Consider the following 21,192-nt stretch of genomic DNA (forward strand, 5'->3'; position numbering starts at 1 on the left):
AATACACAGAAATTTATATTTTTTAGTTTTAATTGTAATTATTAAAATTTGTATTTTTCTTGAAAAAAAAGACATTTTTAGAATTATTAGACAATTTAGCTGTATCTGAAATACTGATAAACTAGATCACTAAAAACTTAGAATAACCAGTAAATTTTTTATTGAAATCACAAAGAAATAATTTTCTAACAGCAATAAGAATTTGGCCATATCATACAATATTTCAGGGTTTTTTTTTTTTTTAATAAATGTTGTGCAGTAAAGCATTATTTTTTGGATTTTTAAAATGTTTGCATTTTTTCTCTTTTAACAAATAAATAAAAACATCAGGAATACAAAAATATTCTAATACACAATTCTTAAGTACATCTACCACATGCAAAGGACTTAAGTAACGAACAAATTTGGGTTATATGTCTAGAGGTGTAGCAATATACAGTGGAGTTTTAGGACTTGAGAGTTAGGAACTCTGGGTTCTAGTCTTGCTTTGGATAACTCTATTAATATCTCTGGGACTCAACGTTTTTATATGTTATAAAAGAGGTACAGTTAATGTATAGGGTCATAGGTGCAAGAAGTACCTGGGGAAACAATACAAATATCAGAGTACAGAATTAAGATAAATTAGATTGCTTCCAAAGGGTTGTACTACCTAGTTAATCCTAATACATAGGTAAGAGCTTTGATTCATGGGTTGTCTATATTTGACTTACTGAAGGTATTAACATATTTAAACACACATACATTCACCAAAATATGGGGCAGAGCAGTGACAGTAGTCATCCTTAAAAGCCTAGAAAATACCCAGAAAGAGCCATTGTTCCTCTTGCAGATGTACTTTGGAAGGAATAATGTGCCTGAACTTATGAAGATCAAATAATTCTTCTTGCTCTGAGTTCTGACTTGTTACACAAATCTCTGATAACTCACATTCAGTAGCAAAAGGCTTAATGTAAGAAGTGATAGAATCAGTTCGATTGTAGAATGAAAACTCTAGCTCTGGTGTTGAGAATTTAGAAATGAAGAGAGTGACAGTAAAGACAACACTGGAGGAAAAAGACATAGTTCAAGAGAGGTCATGGCAATCTGAGGAAGAACTGATGGTAACTAGATCTAGAGGAGCCACAGCTGAGAACTCTTCAGAAGGAACACTCCTCAGGACCTGGTGGCTAAATAGATGAGAGTGGCAAAGGAGAGTGAACACACAAACACGGTACTCATTTTTTAGTGTGTTTGGACCATTTGGTAGATGGTATTGTTCATTAAATAAAGGAACACAGCAAGAGGAGCAGACTTAAGACATAATTCATTTAAGGTACTGGTAGACAGCCATGTGGTGATGTCGAGCAAGCTGGTGGATAAATATGTCTGAAATATAGGATAGGTTTTTGAGCTGTAAACGTGCATCTGGCAGTGATCAGAATATAGTTATGATCTGAAGTTTAAAAGAGAACACAGAGAAAAACAGATTGGGTAAGTAAAGAGGAGTCCACAAAAGAGACTGAGAAAAAGTAATCAAAATGGTTAGAGAAATATCTGGAAAGAGTGATGCGAGACAATACACGGGAAAAGTGTTCTAATGAGAGGGATAGCCCATGTAACTAATTCTAGAGCAGGTTTAGTGAAATGGTGGTGAGTTTAATGAAATGATTGTCGTTGGCTATTGAATGAGAAGAAGGAGGTGAATGTAAACATCTCTTTCCAGAAGTTTGGCCATAAAGGGAAGAAAGAGACCAGAAAGTGAGCCTCTTTGCTTGTGTGAGGAAGAACAGATCCCTAAACACATTTAAATGCTTCTGATAATAATTCAGTAGACAAGACACATTTGAGGGTACAGGAGAGCAAAAGGGTAATTAATGTAACGAGTTTCTGGAGGATCCAGAGAGTGTGAGAGATTTGAGATCTAGAGCAAAATGAATGGAATGGGCTTAGACTGGAAGTGAAACAAGTCTTCTGTTTGGGGAGGAAGGAAGGAGGAAAGCCTGAGGACAGCTACAGGTAGATTTGTTAGTTTGGTGGCCAGATGTTGAAAAATGCTCATGATTTTTATTATTTCTGTAAAGAAGAAAGTGAAGTTACTAAGAGAGATGGCTTGGTAACAGATTTGAGATAGTTGCCTTTTTAAAAACCTGATATGATTAATGGCAGAAACATGATTAGGAAAACAAGGGTAGACTGCTTAGTATCTTAAGTAAAAGATAAAGCTTAGACCAATAATTTATAGTGATATTGATCTGAATAATAGTACAATTGTCTGCAAAAGTGCTTAGCAGAACTGATACAGCTTACATTGCCATCTCTGAGAACCATCAAACTAAGAAACAGACAAAGGCAAGGGCTGGATGAATCCTCCAAGGTGAATATCACCATGTGAGACTCTGACAGTTCAACATCTGTCATTGGGATAGCCCTTTCTCCCAAACTTCTGCAATGCTGAGCTCCATACTGCTATAATTTTACAATTAATCTCAATTATGAAAACCTGTGCAATAAAATTCAGTACTATTTAACAACTGTCTCACTCTGAAAACAATAAAAAGATAGCATGTGCAGTGTACAGTCCTTAGTACTGAAGAAATTAAAGATATGAATATCAGTATGAAGTGAGTTTATTGCCTTAACTCAAAATCAAATCCATAGAATATGAAGCAGAGTTTACTTTTAGCATAAAGATTCTAATGATTAAATCTCATCACATGCTCCATTTTACAATGGATTACATTCAAACAGAATTTGTGAACTTTTGACATTCTCTGATTATTTTAGAAAATTCTGTTTGCACAATATACATCAGTCTTGTTAAAAAATGAGTTCCCTAAGGTATTGCATTAGATAACATTATAATTTTCTCCACATGAGTGTTGGATACGCCACTGATTTATTTAAAAGAAGAGAACTATAAATGAAATTATATTATAAGAGAAAGGCAAAGGTTTTGTGGTAACCTACTAAAGACTTGATGTTGTACTCCAAAAAATTTGCATTTAAAAAAAATGCATCATGGGGCTACTGTGACATCCTGAGACTCACTCAAAATTCCTTATTTTGAAATGGCATAAAGTGCATATAAACAACAAAAAAGGTATAATTTAAAGAGATTGGCTGAATTAAAATTCCAGTTTCCTAGTTATGTTCTTAATCGGCTCAACAGGAAATATTAGGAAAACAGAAAAGTATATGTTAATTAACAATAATACATCTAAATTATAACAGAGGCCTTGACAAGTTCATATAAATCTGGTCAAGTGCATCATCACAGAAAATAAACACCTAGAGTTCTCATCTTAATTGGGTTGAGAGAAGCTTTAATACATGATAATACTTTATAATTTATTTGACTAACTTACACATTGTTAAGCTGATAATTACTCAAAAGAGAACCCCCCAATCTTTTCCACCAGTATTATACAAAGTGTAAAGTTTGAAAGCTCAGGCCAGAACAAGCACCACACTTCCTTGAGGCCATCTATTTTACCTTCAAAAGTATGAATGCAGCTTTTAATTCCAGAGTATTTTGAATTTTTGTCTTTTAAAGTAAACTAGTAAAACTGATTCACTGGGAAAATGTGTTATGTTTATCCTTCAGCTCTCATAAAATCCAGTTCCCAACACTCCGCTACTATTAGCTCATGTGTATCCTGATTGGAAATGAATGGAAATGAGATTTAACAGAAAAGATGTTTATTCTGGCATCCCATTTCCTCAATGCCTTAAAATGCCTTTACCTAATACCTACGCCACTTCCTGGGAGTAAATTAAATACTAGAAATCTGAAAGTGGTAATGCCTTATGGTACATTCATATGGGATCAAATAATTTAACCACTAAAATGTGTCATTGGAGCTTAATTACCCAGCAGCAAAGAAAACCAAGTTAGAGGTATGAATGGAGGGGAAGGAGGCTTTGAAACATTTGTAAATGATTGAATTAAAAGCTCTCAACTCTTTTTCAGTCATTAAGATTAAATATCTAGTAGAATAATTTCAGATCTGAAAGGTAGTTGAGATTTTCTAGTTTGGCTAGGATACAATACATAAAGAGGCGCAGTAGAAAGTAAGCCTGGGAGGCTAAAATGGGGTCATTTTCTTGTAACCCTGATTACTAGATTGAATTGTTTGTATGTAATCAGGTACCTTGAGTAAAAACTGACATAATCGGAGGGACACTTACATAAGATGAACCTTGTAACAGTAAATAGGATGTACGGGAGACCAGTTAGGTGGCATTATGCCAGTCCAAGCAAGAAGCAATGGGAGAATGAACTAGGTGGGTGGTAGTGATTGAAGCTGAGCAACAGAGGTGATTCGCTAGAATATGGAAAACAAGGAGTAGCTTAATCGTCATCCCCAAACCTTTGAACAGAAAAGTCACATGAGTTATTGCTGCGAGACTGTCCACAACGTTTGCTGTCTCTAGAGTGACCAATTACAGAAAGTGAGTGTGAGAACTTAGCCTAAGGTAGCAAGAGCCGTTATGGACATTTAACATTTTACCGCTCGCTATTATAAACAGCAAATTCAAAATGAAATTGAAGGCCTACTTTGGGTGCACTGCCTATGAGTTAGCCCTGCTCTGCAAGGAGCTGTAAAAAAAAAAAAAAAAAAAAAAAAAAGCAAACAAAAAAAACTATTTTTTTTCTTCATAATACAACACTTTATCAGGTTTGGGATGGAGATATCCATAAACATCTCAAATAATATTAAAGAAAGTAAAATACTGCTTTTCTTAGGTGACTACATATTCACAAAAGTAAACATGTGAGACCGATTTAAAGTATGTAAACCTAGAGTGCACATTCAAGTGCCTTGAATCACGGGGCAATATGTAGCACCATCTCTATTAATGATCTTCCAAACACCAAGAAGTGTAAACTCTATTGAGAGACTTTGTAAGCAGGTCACAAGAAAGTTTGTATTTAAAACATGCATTTAACAAAATGAAAATAGCAAACATGGATTCATTTGTGATCATTTTAATCTTCAGCACACAATTGCTTTCGGAAATAACTCTAAGTAGTAACCATTGCTACGTTTAATGTGGTGATTTGAAACTAAAATGTGGTTATCTGTCAGAAAATGATCTTCGCGTAGCTGGGAAATAATCTATGACAAAATGGAAAGTTGTCTTTTAGACTGACAAAAAAAAAATGTAGGTTATTTTCTCAATGATATGGCAATCAGGAAATTTAGGGATTTGGGGCACGGCCTATAACCTATATATCATACAGCATATGAATGTGTGCAATTGAGTATGCCATCTGTTGTTCTTATGTTTTCAGAGTAAGGCAAGCAATGTGAAAGGAAAGAATGTACAGAAAATTCAGGATATACTTTTGTAGTCATGGTTTTATTGACTACTTTCTCTGTATTCTCCACATATCCCTATACTTGACCTGGCAACTAGTCTGAAATGGTAGACACTAAGTAAACTCTTGCCCAGTGCTCGTGTTTGTCATGCCCAGATTGAGATTATGCTCTGTCTGACAATGATCTGGATTTTGCATATTTAGACCAGGCTGCTATGTAATGAAACTTGGAAGAGGAAAGAGAATCATTTAAAGATTCTATCCTCTGCCTCTAGCACACACTGTATATTCTGCACAGCACCTTAACTTTCATTCTCTCATTTACAGGCACGCACATACACAAATACCTTACCTCTGTCACAGTTCTCTTCATCACTGCCATCCACACAGTCATGAATTCCATCACACAGCCATCTAATTGGAATACAGTGGGCTTTATTTTTGCACCGAAACTGATCTTCCTTACATTCAGTCACACAGTCCATCTGTTCAAATACAAATGGATACTGCAGTTTTCATTAATGATAATGACATAATCATGGGCAAAATAAACATGCAGCTTGTAATACTAGAGATTTATTATACCATGCACTGTCTTTCACTTTGTCTTAATGAATATAACTTCTACAAATGAGAATGAGCTTTAGTATATGGACAGCATGAAGATTCAGGTATTTGCTGAAATGATTGCATTCAATGTACATATCCAACATGTTAAACTGTGCTAAGAATCAAGATTCTTTCCTTTATTTTCATTACATTTGTTTGCCCAAACCTAATTCATGTAATTCAAATACTTTAATTAAACAATATATTTTACCTCATCTGAACCATCAGCACAATCATATTCTCCATTACATTTCAAAGATGCTGAAATACATCCACCACTGGCACATATATATTCACTTGATGAGCAAGTAGGAGAAGCTGGATACAATTATAAATTTGAGATTGAGATAGAGTAAAAATAACAGGTTTTAGAAATAAAAACAAACATATAAGTATATGAATTTATAGATGGTAATAAAAATAGCTTATACTATATAAATATATTTAAAGACTGGTATTACAGATTCATTTAAATTATTTAAATAATTTTATAATTATTTATAACATTATTGCATTATATTAAATATACTTCATGATGTAATAGCCTGTGCAGTAAGAATTTTACTCAATAGTCCATAGAAAGAAAAAAAAACCTTGATATCCTTCATCCCTTTGATTTTGAAGTGTTACACGAGTTTTTATTTTTACTATTTTAAATTATTGAAGTCTCAAATTACTTTCAAAGCTGTAATAATATTTAGTAACCTTTGAGTATGTTAATTTTACATTCACTGCATAAAGCACAAAGTAGAAATCTTGGCATGGTCTCATAGACCCAATGATATCTATTTCGTTGCATTGACATAAATAAAGTATTTGAATAGGTTCTAAGAATTGCATTGTTTGGGGATTTTAAATATGAATACATGTGCAATTAACAGAGTTAACAGAATGTGCAGTGTTCCTTTATGATGCAGAAATTAAGAATAACAAGCAGCTAAATGTTATTTACAAGTATAATATTGGCAAGTTTGTAATATTTGTAAGTGTATTAGTCACAAGATGTAAATACTACCCAGTCTAATTAATTGACAGAAATTATGACAGCTGCTTCTGTCTATGGGCTTGAGTTGGCTAGGCTTGCATTCAAACGTCTGGGCTTCTGGCCTTATGTTAGACCACTATGTAGTCTATTGTACTTACTTAATGACTTCCTGGTCTGAATTCCTTAGCTCAAGGATACTGAAAAGCTTTTTCCTTGAGTTTTAACTTCTTTTAATTGGCAGTGTTTGTCTAGGGATCTGTGTACATAAGGAGTCTAATAACATGTCTGTATTTAGTAAGAAAGAAATAAGTGATCAATTAACAATATGGCCCAGGGACATGGTACTGGATCATAGTAATGTATGAGTCTTGTAGTTGTGACTCTGGCCTAGTCTCTCAAGGTAATGTTTTTATGGTCATATATACATTATAGTATAGTTTTCCACCAGTAATATTTTTCTGTAAGATAATGTAATTAAAATATATAATTAAAAATGAAGTGTTTTAATGAGTATATTTATGGAGCCACCCAGCACATAAATTGAATAGTGTATCTTTTTTTCTGGCTTTGCTTTCTAACTTTACTCAAATTTTGGCCCAAGATGTAAATACAAACAATACAATATGCTTCTTCTTAGCTAGCATCACAGTGAAATGGGTACATTCTAGTTCATAATCATCATTTCCATAACTAAAAACCTGTCTTTTACTGTACTTATAATTTCAACAGATCTTACTTTGCTATCTTGGGGAAACAATTCCAAATGGTATAATATGATATAGATACCAGAAAATCAAATTTGGGGAAGTTATGATTGGATTCCATTCATAAGTAATGATCTTATCTTCCAAAACACTTTCAAAACATATGAAGAACACATTAATTAATTTATCCACAGATTTGCAGACCATTTCTTAAACATTGTAAACATATGACATATTCGCCACTGTTTTCTGCATATTCTGCTTAAATTTAAATTCTATCAAGGTAAAATGTTAACTAAATGAAATATCACTTCAATCCTTTTACCTAGCTCACAGCTTTTCTCATCTTCCCCATATTTACAGTCTTCATGGCCATCACATTTCCATTTTGCTGGTATACACTGACCATTGGAACATTGGAACTGATCTTTGGAACAACTTATTTCACAATTTCTCTATGAAAAACAACAGAGATGTAATTAAAATTAAAATTTTAGAAACACGTCTACACACTTAAAAGACAAGGAAACTTATGTACAGAAAACCTGGATCTGATCTTGGAACAACTTGTTTCACAATTTCTCTGTCAAAAACAGCACAGATGTAATTAAAATTGCATTTTTAGAAAAATGTTTACAAACTAGAAGACTAGACAACTTATGCATAGAAACCCAGAAGTGTAGGAACCATGTCTACTGTATAAAAGTGGCTCAGATGCTAATATTTTAAGCCCATGACTAAATAACAGAATAATAACAATTTTCCACTTTCATTTGTCCCTGTGTGTCATAATAAAACAAAAAATGGAAAAAAAAGAACACAAATTTTATGGCTTCATCATGCTAATTAAGTTACTCTGAGAGTACCATTATTCAGTAGACAGTTATGGGGTAATGGAATTTTAATAATTGTAGGTGATAATGAAGATTGTGAGACAATAAAAGGGTTAAAGAATTACTTCTAGCTGGCACAACAGCCCCAGCCACTCAAGAGGCTGAGGCAGGGATTGCTTGAGTCCAGGACTTTGAGGCTGTTGTGTGCTGTGATAGGCACACATGAATACCACTGCACTCCAGTCTAGGCAATGTAGCTACATCTTGTTTAAAAACAATTTTTTTTTTCAAAAATTAATTCTAAGCAACTACATCCAGTTTATTGGCTATAGGGAGAAGAAGGCTAGGGATATAGAATGCAAAACAAACAAAAATCCTAAGACACATTTGTTTTGCATTGGCAAAGCTTCCCCTGGTGTTCCTTCTTTCCCCTCTCTCCATCTCTTTTCCTTTGTACCAGTCCTTTTACAGTTTGGTTGTTTGTAATTCTCCTTCTCTTCTTTCCTGGCATTGTTCCCTAAAGCACTATGAAATGAACTGTCAACATTTTCATTTCTGCTAGTCCATATACAGATTTTCTGTGGAAGTCAAACTAGATGGCAAATTTACCTTTGAGGATCTGCATATGAGATGAATGAAATGGAGTCACTAGAAATCACCTTTCCTGGGTCTGAACACTGGTTGAAATGGAATACTCTAATGAAGTGTCTCACTGGCATGATGTTTTCTGTTGTTAGGGAATTTCTACTTTTGCCAAAATGTACTTGTCTGCTCCTTCCACAGAAAGTGTAACAATCTCATGGTTTGTGGAACTCCTAGCAAGTAAAGCACGTTGAACTACTACTTGCTGCTTCTTCCCAGTTTCATCCCCATATAAGGAAGGAGAGTTCACTTTCTAAATTTCTGAAATTTTCTCTTTGTGATGACAGTTTAAGTAGAAATGGAACTACTTAAGAAAAGGCTTTTTATGTGTAAGGATAATCGGAAATGTGGGATATCTGGAGTAAGCTACATAATAGCAAATGATGTGAAAGACATTAGAGAATGTCATAAGAAAGAGATGTCATGTGTTTTATTCACCACTGTATTCTCCATACTGTTAGTGCCTGGGACGTAGTAAACATTCAATACAAACCGCTGAGTGAATTAATAAATTAATAAAGTAGCAAATGTAGAAAACAAATATAAATTAACATCTCATATAACTTTATCCCAGCTCTACTGGGATAAAGATCATGCCTGTCTGTGAACCAAGTATCTAATACTGTCACATGATTATAATAACTATCCAGTAAACATTTTTAGAAGCAATGAATGATTATCTGTGCAAGTGGGCTCATTTAAGTAAAACAGCTCAATGACCAATAGCACGGGTGTGTCACTTAGCTATATAAAATACTGTTTGGTAACGTAAGGACTCAAAAGAGTTCTATACCTTGAATTAAAGTTTCTTTAATGTATAACTATTTCTCATTCTTCAGTTTTTTAAAATGCCATTTACTACTTGAAGAAAACAAGTCAGTTATACTATAGAATAGTTCACATTCTGAATTTGACTAATTGCATCCTAAGAATGTTGTTACCTTTGCAACCTCAAAAGTGACTAATGAGCTTTTGCTTTTTAACATATTGTTGTGAACTCACTGATTTTTATACATTGTGTTTGTGTATGTGTGTGTATGTGTGGGTTTTAATCCTTTCCAGTCATTTTTCTTTCTAATGCTCAAATTGTCCCTTTTGTCAGTGGAAGTTCCTTTAAGTTTGTTCTTGTGCACTTTGTACACTGTCTTAATAATCTCAGATGTTAGCAGCTCATCCTGTCAATTTATTTTCTCAGACCCAAAATTAGGCATATCTCAAAGGAGTCTTCTTTCCTTTAATTGGAAAATGGTATTTAGAGACCACTTGGTGAATTTCAGGATAGTCGTTACCATTGGTTTATAATCGGTTCTAGGACTTTTCACTGGTAGAAGTAGAAATCATATATTTTTAGAAAGAGAAAGATTAATCAAAATCTTATAAAGATACTTCTGGATTTAATAAGAGAGGATTTTTACTTAACTTTTTGTTTCTACATTTATATCTCCTTTCTTTTACTTTTAAATTTTGAGTTCTAATGACATTGACATAAATAAGCATTTGAACCACCCTACATGTTTCAAATTAGCAGAACCAATATTATTATTAACAGTAAGTCTATGAATGCAGTTTAAGATTTGCTTTTTTGTTCTTACAACATGTTACGCTAAACGTAGAGGAAAAATATTATAATTTAAAATCACTTTAAATAATCATTCTCTGTGTGTACCACAGAGTTAAATACTTGCTATACAATTAGATTGAACCAAGTTTTTAAACTTCTTATTTTTTTTGTTATTAACAAGCTAATCATATTATCAGTTCCATTCATACAGAAACTTATCTTCACAATTCTCTCAATTTTTGTTCTTAATGTGAGAGTATTCTGTATGTAATTCTGCTTTCTAGCCATTTGTTCAGTCTTTTTGTCTAGACTGTAAAAAAAAAAAGATAGAAATCAACTACCAATAGTGTTAGCTACTTCATTACATACAGACTGCACTAAACGTCTATAGAGAAAAATGACTTTACTACAATTAATTTCATTTCTTCTGAGCCTTATCATGAAAATGTCTGGATATATGGAGATATATTTAACCATCAAATCACTGTGTTCACCAACTTATGGGATGAGAGACATGGTAATAAGGATATCTACTTTTACATGAATAAGATTTTAAAGAAGTAGTATTCGATTCTGAATATACACTTTGCGCCTCTTGTGAATACGATTCAAGATAAATATATAAGCCTTAAGCAATATATCTCCACCTCTTGATGTTTTACATATTACCCAGATTGGTTCGACATATTAAATAAAACCAAAGACAACATATTTTCACGGATGAGTTTAATTAAAATGTGTTTTTCTTAGAAAAGTTTAATGTAATTTTCAAATGTATGAATGTTAGGTAAATACGTGGCTGGTAAATGTAAAAAATGTAACTCTCCTTTGTGTTAAAAAAAAAAAAAAATGATTTGACTTTTATTTTGTGAAGAGCTCCATGACTAGAAGCCCTGTATTTTTCAACTTTTTCTCTTGAGTGACCTTCTCATCCTTGAGACTTAGGTTTTGCTAGCCCTCAGGTGAGAAATTACACGTGTTTGTTTTCAAAATATAGGCGGTTGAATGTGGTTATTGTGACTTTTCAAAAAGGTGAGAGAAGGGAGAATTGTACAGTCCTACAGGGAATGCCTCAGGGTGGGAAGGAACCTAGTTTGCATAAATTCTGTTAATAGCAGAGACCTGTAGTGTCTCCCACAGAGGCAAGAAATCAGTGGATACCTAGGGAATTGGGAACTGAAACACAGAAACCTCCAGAGCTGCAGCAAAAATCCTCTGGCCAAGTCTATGGTCAGTGGGAGGGCATTAATGAGAGGGTGAGTACATATGCTTCTCAACCACAGCAGCAGAGCTTTAGGGAATCATTGCAATACAGGATACATGGTGTACGCTGTGGAATATATATATCTATATATATCTATATATACACATATATATATACACACACACACATATATATACACACACACACATATACATATATATATATTTTTGAGGTGGAGTCTCGCTCTGTCGCCATGCTGGCGTGCAGTGGAACGATCTCAGGTCACTGCACTCTCTGCCTCCCAGGTTCAAGTGATTCCCCTCCCTCAGTCTCCCAATTAGCTGGGACTACAGTCATGCACCGTCATGCCCAGCTAATTTTTTTGTATTTTAGTAGAGATGGGGTTTCACCATGTTGGCCAGGATGGTCTCGACCTCCTGATTTCATGATCCGCCCGCCTCAGCCTCCCAAAGTGCTGGGATTACAGGCGTAAGCCACCACACCCGGCCAGAGCTCTTTTTCCTTCACTTCTTAGTAGACTTGATTGTGCAAACCTTGTGTTTCTGATATTATCTATGTGAAATCACTGATACTGGGATATCAGAGCTGGGTTCCTTTTAGATCTGACTGAGAAAAATATATACAATCATGAGTTGTTTATTATTTTTAAAGCATCATGGAGTAATTAATATCTGAAACATAAGGACATAAATTCATAAATAACAAATTGTATGAAGTATTATAAATGTTAGCACAGACTAAGTTCCTAGAATTTTCCAGAGAATTTGTAAACTTTTTCACTTAAAGCTGTGTGTACATAGGCCTTATTATAAATGGATTGTGATTCATCACGGAAGCAAAGCTCAACCTGTGGTTTCATGAAAATTGATGACCCACATCGATGTCTGTAAGACTATAACTATTGAAGAAAGAGACTGGGGAGAAGAAACTGTTTAAAATGCATAAAAATATTAGTCCTGACTATAAATACTGCAGCAAATTTATGAACTAATTCACAGATGGCAGGGGCATCAGCTATAGGGAATAGGGTTTCCAAATATCCTATTCCCAACCCAGCTATTCACCAGTTGAGGTAAAACAGACTATAAAATTAGCTGTCAATAGCAGCACAAGAGCTATTCCCTGTGCTGGGGATGTTCAGCCCAGCACATGGATATAATACTTATCTCAGTGTGTCAGGAGTAAAATGTATTTCTGAGCTGTCCTTGGACTGAATAATAATAATTACAAATGTGGTTCTAAAGAGCTGCTTTCTTTTTGATTTTACAAAAATGCCTACCTCATCAGAGCCATCTGCACAGTCAAAATCTCCATCACACCAAAACCTTGAAGAAACACAGTCCCCATTGGCACAGAGGAAATCTTTCAATGTACATGTCTGTGGCTCTGGGGACAAAAAAAACAGCACAGGGTTATTCTGTTATACGCAAGGGCATTGTAAAATTTATATGACATATGACATGAGGTAGCATTAAAGAAATAAAAAAGAGGTTAGTCAAACAGAACCAATATATTGTTTAGGAAAAGTCTCATGAAGTATCTATGGTACGTAATATAATAATTTTTCAAATTTATTTTTAAAATCATGAGTACAAAATGGCATGACCAAAACAAGTTGGAACAAAGACAAATGTTCTACTGTTTAATAAAAATAAATCAGCAAAGTAAAATTAAAAGCCTGAAAATGTACCTATTGCCATACTATAACAATGATCCTTTTTACTTGTTGAAGTTCTATGTCATTTTATGTATTTACTTTAAGTATGACATTTTGTGACTCTCTGTACCAATGGGGCTGTTTATTATTAACTGGGCAGTTAGTCTAGCCTTTGTATTTGACTTTTTATTATGTATTCTAAAAATATTCTAATTATTCAATTTTGTCCCCAGAAAATTTGGAGTTCCTGGAACAAGAAGAGTATATAAGGATAACATTACACAAACCTAGTTTGTAAGATTCTTCTTAAAAAATTGCACTTGTTTATGCCATTGTTTATTGTGCCCTATATCTCTTGCCTGTCAATTTAGATAATTTAGCAGTTATTGATTTAATTATGCTGTCCCATATTTCACATAAGGCATAAGCCAAATAGTAACGACTTAGTACTTGGTTTAATTCCTATTGGAATATGTTTCATCTGGAAAATGAAGTAGGATTTTAGAAATTAATTCGTACAAGTAACCAATATGACTGCTGGATATCATCTCTTGTTTCACTTTTGTTCTCTAAACAGGACAGATATCTTACATGATGAAAGACTTCTTCTTGTTTTCTCTATTCATTCCTTGTATTTGCAGCTCTATCACACATAATAATATTCTTACTGGGTCAAGAAGCAATAACTAAGAGACATTAAGTTTAAGGAATATCCATATGATGCCTGATTTTCTGCACAAAGATTGTGAGTGAATCAGTCTGTATTTGGATTTTGCTCTACACAATCTCTTGGTTTCTACATAGAGAGTAACATCTTGATGGTTTGGTATCATGGGGGCTCCTACATTTCTACATAAAGAAACCTTTTCAGGGGCAGGCACGGTGGCTCACACCTGTAATCCCAGCACTTGGGAGGCCGAGGCAGGCAGATCAGTTGAGGTCAGGAGTTCAAGACGAGTCTGGCCAATATGGCAAAACCCGACTCTACTAAAGATACAAAAATTAGCCTGACTTGGTGGTAGGCACCTGTAATCCCAGCTACTTGGGAGGCAGAGGTGGGACAATTGCTTGAATCTGGGAGAAACAGGCTGCAGTGAGCTAAGATTGTGCCACTGCACTCCAGCCTGGACAACAAAGCAAGACTCTGCCTCAAAAAAAAAGAAACCCTTTCAGAATGTTGGACTGGAAGAACTATAGAAAAAGCAGTGTGTGACAGCAAGCATTTCATTCTACTCTGCTACTTAGTTTAGTTTAAAACAAAACCTTCAAGGTATAAGACAAGGTGCCATTTGATAGAATGGGAAAATGCCCTTAAATGGATAATCTTCTCGTGTCCCTACATTCCTTTGTTTAGTAGATGTGACAAAAGAAATTTCCCTTTTTGTTTTTAAAAGGTATTCACATAGATTATGCTTTCATCTTAAAAATAACTATTAATACTAATATTATTTATTATAACAATAATAATAATTATCCTCTACCAATTGCTTATTTCTTGTTAGGTACTAGGTAAAGTTAATGAAATGTACTTGAATTAACTCGCCAATGAATTTTTATAACAACTCTCTATGGAATGTGCTATACTTGCACCCCGTTTTAGATGCGTAAATTGAGGCACAGAGATAATAAGTAACGTACTTCAAATCACCGAGCGTGCAGAAGAGCTATTAATTGTACTTGAATCAAGACAACCTGATACCAGGGCCTGTACTTTTCCTAATAGGCTATATCATTGCTTCCCATACAACTGAGGAAAAAATAAGTGTCCACATATTACAGAGATTAACATTGAAGCCCTGGGAAGTCAAGTGACTTATCTAAGGTACATGGCTAGCAATATCTATTTTATTAATAATAATAAGAGAAAACTCATTTGCTCTTATCATCATTCCATTCTGAAGCCATTTTGCCCTCCTGGTTGCAGACACATGCAGTTTTATTCTCAGAGGAAATAAATTATAGTGAAATATGTTCAATTTATTTAACAACGGAAAATAACAGCCAAAATTGTTTTAATGGAAAGAATAAAGAAAGAGTAAATTTAAAATATATCGTACTTACATGTTTAAAAACAGCAGAAGAAACATCTAATTTCATAGAATTGGGAGTTGTAGAATGGGACTAATTCTTCCTCTAATGTTCTAATTTGCCTTTATCCTATTTAAAAGTAAGTGTGCTCATCATATGCTAAACAGCAAAGGCTTTGCAGGCCTTGACACACTTTGCTATACAAAGGGTTGAAAGTTGTTGATGTAGGTTAAAAAAAGTTATCAAGCCAGTAGTTGAAAGCATTTACCCAAGAGTTCCACAGAATGCTCATTTTCTAGAGACTTTGTCCTCACATTATTAATTATTCTGCTTCAAAATGGCAGTAGAGAGGCTGAGAGATTTGCTGGGAAAAGCTTTTCCAGGGAAAGTGGAAATTCTACGTGTTTCTATCATGTTTTTTAAAATGCCAGCAAATCTACTTCTGAATAATAATCATGAATTATTTATACATACACAAATACCATCAAGGAATAGGGTACCGAGCCTATTTCTAACCATCAATCATATACCTCAGAATTTTTTGCCACTAGATAGCTCAAAAAGAAAATCTCTTGAGGGAAATGTAATTTAGTTATCACGGAAAGTCCTAAGGAATTTTTCCTTATTGCTTATCTTACCTTTGATATTTTTGGATAAAGTAAAAGACCAATTTTCAGACTTTATCATGATACTATTTTTCTTGTGAAAGAGAAGAACAACAACAACAAAATGACTGTAGTAAAAGCTAACCCATCTGAAAAATAAAATTGGGTGTGACATTTTCCCCTGTATTTCTAAAATGCTATTTTCATGCTAATTTTTCTCTGATATTACCTATATTCCTGGACCAAGAGTAGATGCGGAACTCCACATGTGAACAATTAGCCAGGTTTTCCATAAACCTCATCTAAACAAGCCAGATTGGCAACCAAGAAGCTTTTGCAGGGTATGCTTTCCATGTTTCAGAAGGCTAATTGGGATTCTTCAATAAGAATAAAATATAAAGAGCCAAGTGCGGTGGCTCACACCTGTAATCCCAACATTTTGGGAGGCTGAGGTGGGCAGATAACCTGAGGTCAGGAGTTTGAGATCAGCCTGGCCAACATGGTGAAACCCCCTCTCCACTAAGAATATAAAAATTAGCTGGGCACCACCATGCACACCTGTAATTCCAGCTACTTGGGGAGCTGAGGCAGGAGAATCACTGGAACCCAGGGGATGGAGGTTGCAGTGAGTCAAGATTGCACCAGCACCACTACACTCCACACTGGGCAACAAAGTGAGACTCCCTCTCAAAAAAAAAAAAAAAAAAAGAAAAGAAAATAGAACAAAATACACGGGCATCATGTAGACTGATTATTTACTTCAATACTGATTACCGATAGAGGCAAAAACATACAGCCACAGAATTGAAAAGAGCTTTGGAAGTCATTTTACACAAAACTGAAGAAAATCATGTTCTGGAAATAAAAGTGGCTTTCAACACCATAGAGTAATGGTAGAGCAGAAAGACTTGGACTTCAGTTTCTCTACTATCTTAAAAACTCTTGGTGGTAAGTTCAAAAGTTATATGAATGTCAATGTTAGCATTTGACAAGAATTTTTAGAATACAATTAGTATAACTCACACTCTATACAAATAATCTTCTGATAGAAATTCAGTGTGAAAGCACTAGAAATTCAAATAAGGCAGAAGCAGCTTGTCTATGTAAGCCTAAATTTTAAATTACTTGTTATTTTAAAATCGATTGGATTTTTAGTTACTTCTTAATCATGTAAGGTTATAAGGTTATTTATTTTGTAAATCAGTAACGTAGATAGCATATATGATGTATTTTATTTTTTGTTGCTAAAGATAGTATAGATGTTGAGATTTCTCAATTATTTCCAAACCTCTGACCCAGATTACAAAAGAACTCCAATGACAATGAGATTTTCTTGTTTTGAAGAGCAGAAAAAATTGTTCAAGCAGTGTCCCTGCTGAACACTTAATGAGGGAAATGATAAGCAGAGGACGATAAAATGACAATGAACTAATTATCCTATGTAAATATAAAAATATAGAAAGCATATTAAGTTTAAAATGTAGTTGGCAGTTAATTGCCCCACTACTATTTGAACTCTTCCCATCTCTATCAGTGGACTATCTCCAACACAATTTAAAAAGTAAATGCATTAAATCAGATTCATAAACAAAGAAGACCAAAAGTGACTCTAAATTATGTTGCTGTTATTTTTCAGCTACAGTTATGTGTTACATAATAACGTTTCCAACAACATACAGTGGTGGTGTCATAAATTAAAATTTTTTAATGTTTAGATAGGCAAATACATACCATGGTGTTACAATTCCCTATAGTATTCAGTACAGTAACATGCTGTATAGGTTTGTAGCCTATGAGCAATTAGCTGAACCATATGGTTTAGGTGTGTCGTAGTCTGTACTATCTATGTTTGTGTAAGTACACTTGATGCTGTTCACACAATGACAAAATTGCCTAGCGACAAATTTCTCAAAATGCATCCCCACTGTTAAGCAATACATGATGATCTAGGCTGATTTATATGTCTGTGATCTGTTTCACTACTTAATAATAGCTAACAATAACTGCCAAACGTGAATCAAAGTGCATAACATTGATCGATACTATTTAGAAAATAGGACAACATATACCACAGACTTAATATATTAGGACAGTGATGTGCATGTGTGTGTGTGTGTGTGTGTGTGTGTGTCTGTGTTTACAATTATTTTAATAGATAACAATTGCAAATATCTTGATAGATTTTAGTACAGCAATAGTATTTTCTTCTAAGGCTTGTTTCAATGTGACTAATATTTTGGTGATCCCCAAATATACAATTGAATTATTTTCTTGTTCTTTATTGACTAAATTTCTGCCTATGTAGAATTACTGACATTGTCAATGTCAAAAGCTTCCCATTTCTTCTGGCCTATTCAAAATAGCATCTTGAAGCCCTATTCAATTATCTTGACCCCTGGATCCAACCTCTTACATACTCTTACATGTTCAAAACATGTGAATATACTTTGATATTTGTCCTAACATACTCTGACACTCCTCTTACATGTGTAAAATGTGAACATACTCTTATACTTGTCCCGTATATGCCTACTACTCTTCCATATTACAACTGTAAAATACTTCATTCTTGTTCACTGTCATCTCTCCTCTGCAACTTCATCAATATGACTTGTCTTAGTCAACAAGTTCAGAGTGAACAGACACTAAAAGAGAACCACACATAATTGGGTATTTTATACTGAAATGCTTGATACTGCATCCACTTCCCTTGCTTTTTCTTAAGGACACTGTGGCTACAGTGATTTATCACTGAGTTTCCACAGTGACAAGTGACAGTAAGAATCAATGTTCTTTCTCCTTGCTTTCTTGTGCCAAAGGCTGACTTTTAGATGTCAGTACAATGATATTCAGCCACTTAGAAAAACCCAGCAGACTCAGAAGCAGGTGAGCCCTTCCTTCTTCTCCTGTTTTTCTTATTATAAAAGTAGGCTAACTTCTCACATAGATTCAACTACCCCTGAATAAAAGTTCTCCAAGACATATCTTCAGAGTTGGCCTCTCATCCACCCTCTTCTGCTTTCAACATCCTTCCATTATGAGGCATTTGCTCTCAGTTACCTTATTGATGATTAACACCAAATATGTCAAGAAAAAAATTTAAGTAGACATTTGTACACTTAAGTTCTGGTTCATAAATAAGCAGAAAGTATATGCATAATTGTGGGGGGATTTTTTTTGTATTTATGCTTCTATCCCTACCAGTTCCACTCCATCAGAATTTTACTTTAATCATTAAGTGGATCAGAGAACTTCCATATATAGTTTTTAAAAACTGGTGTTTAGAGAAATCTAAAACTCTATTGACTCTCTGCAGTGCTCTTTATCTTTCTAAAGACTATGACTTGTTAGAAGATATGTATGTAAAGAGGGAGTTATAAAAGTTTCTATATTCAGGATATTCTATAATCACAATAATCCAGAGATTTCATGCTTAATATACTTCATTCCCAAAGACAGGTCAGATTAAGTTGTGAAAGTTATCCAAAACATTAGTTGATACTTTGCAAGCCAAATATCTGAGTGGTTTATTAAGGCTTTCACTCTACTAATTACATGCTTTCATATAACGTAGTCCTATGTAGATTTAGTCCTCTGCCCCTGGGGAAATGAATGCTCTTAGTCCATGAGATGTCTGCAAGAATAGACACTATCATTATTAATCTGCATTAAGTCTTCTTGGAAGTACCAGATATAAATATTTAATAAATGGAATTTGATTATTATGTTATTTTAAACATGCTTGTGTAGCTTTCCTTGTTTAAATGACAGTGCATAAAAGTGCCAATAAGAAATATATTCAGGCCGAGTGTGGCCAGCTCACGCCTTTAATCCGCACACATTGGGAGGCCGGGGTTTATCGCGTGGGCCCAAGAGTTAGCAATCAGCCTGGGCAACATGGCAAGATCCCGTCTCTACAAATTATAAAGAAAAGAAAACTAGCCAGGTGTGGTGGCATGCTTCCATAGTCGCAGCTGGAAGGCTGAGGTGGGAGAAACACCTGATCCTGGGGGATCAATGCTACAGTGAGTTGTGATCATGCCACTGCTCTCCAGCCTGAGCAACAGAGTGAGACCCTGTCTCAAAAAATACATACATATATGCCTCAGTATATATATATATTCTGAAATAAATGCTACAATCTGGAGATACTGTCACAATTTTATATAACTGCCATACTCTTCAGAAAGTAAAATTTTGGGATAATTATTATTTTTAAATGTATTATATAAAAATGGAGAAGACAGATGGTAACAATAGTGTTATTCTATTTTCAGAGAAATGCATCCTGAATATATAAGGTGTTGGCTACTCTAGAGAGAATAAGTGATATTTCACTGAAATATGCTCATGGGTGAATCTGTAGTGTAAAAGGATTTGAGACTGAAATGAAACAACTACCATTTGTTAAAGAATGAGATGTTTTACAGTGACTCCACATCATTCAGCTCATTGTGTGAACTTGCATCAACGGTTTCCTTCATTGCATACTAAGGGTTTGCATTAAACCTCATGATACTTTCCTACCAATTGTGAAAACTGTAACAAAATAACTCTCAGGATAAGCATTTTGATAATTCTACCATTTGAGATTCAGGTCAATGTAGTCTGAATATTCTCATCCAAATGTGAATATATGTATAAAAATGTGAGCCATAAGACAGATAGGTTCAAAGTTATACCTTAACAGAACTAAAAATTGCCATCCTGCTTATGGAATGGGCTGTCAAGCTCACAACATTATTAGGAAGAGTTACTTACTACAGTTTTCTTCATCTGAGTTATCACTGCAGTCATTTTGGCTATCACACCGCCAGTGATCTGGAATACAGTTGTTGTTTTTACACTGGAATTCATGAGGTCCACAAGTCTTTTTATCTGTAATGGAAAGAACCAGAGTTTGCATTGTAGATTTCCATGAAGACATCCCTCACAATGTCCTGACTGCCATGACAAGTCCATGGCATATAATGTTTCCTTAATTCAGTTACTAAGGAGCATCCTTAGGAAAAATTGAAGGCAAGTGCTGAGGAAAATC

General features: G+C 34.4%; 1 protein-coding gene across 1 annotated transcript in view; it reads right to left on the reverse strand.

Annotated features, from left to right (window-relative positions):
- Positions 1-21,192, reverse strand: part of LRP1B (LDL receptor related protein 1B) — a 1,636,277-nt gene that overhangs the window by 130,548 nt on the left and 1,484,537 nt on the right. The window contains exons 67-71 of the mRNA XM_026453105.1: positions 20,916-21,032; positions 13,144-13,250; positions 7,929-8,058; positions 6,126-6,232; positions 5,658-5,790 (exon numbers count right to left, since the gene is read on the reverse strand). Coding sequence (XP_026308890.1) covers positions 5,658-5,790; positions 6,126-6,232; positions 7,929-8,058; positions 13,144-13,250; positions 20,916-21,032 — 594 coding nt within the window. The remainder of the gene's footprint in view (positions 1-5,657; positions 5,791-6,125; positions 6,233-7,928; positions 8,059-13,143; positions 13,251-20,915; positions 21,033-21,192) is intronic.

The sequence above is a fragment of the Piliocolobus tephrosceles genome, chromosome 11 (assembly GCF_002776525.5).
Source record: "Piliocolobus tephrosceles isolate RC106 chromosome 11, ASM277652v3, whole genome shotgun sequence".
Taxonomy (NCBI): Eukaryota; Metazoa; Chordata; class Mammalia; order Primates; family Cercopithecidae; genus Piliocolobus; species Piliocolobus tephrosceles.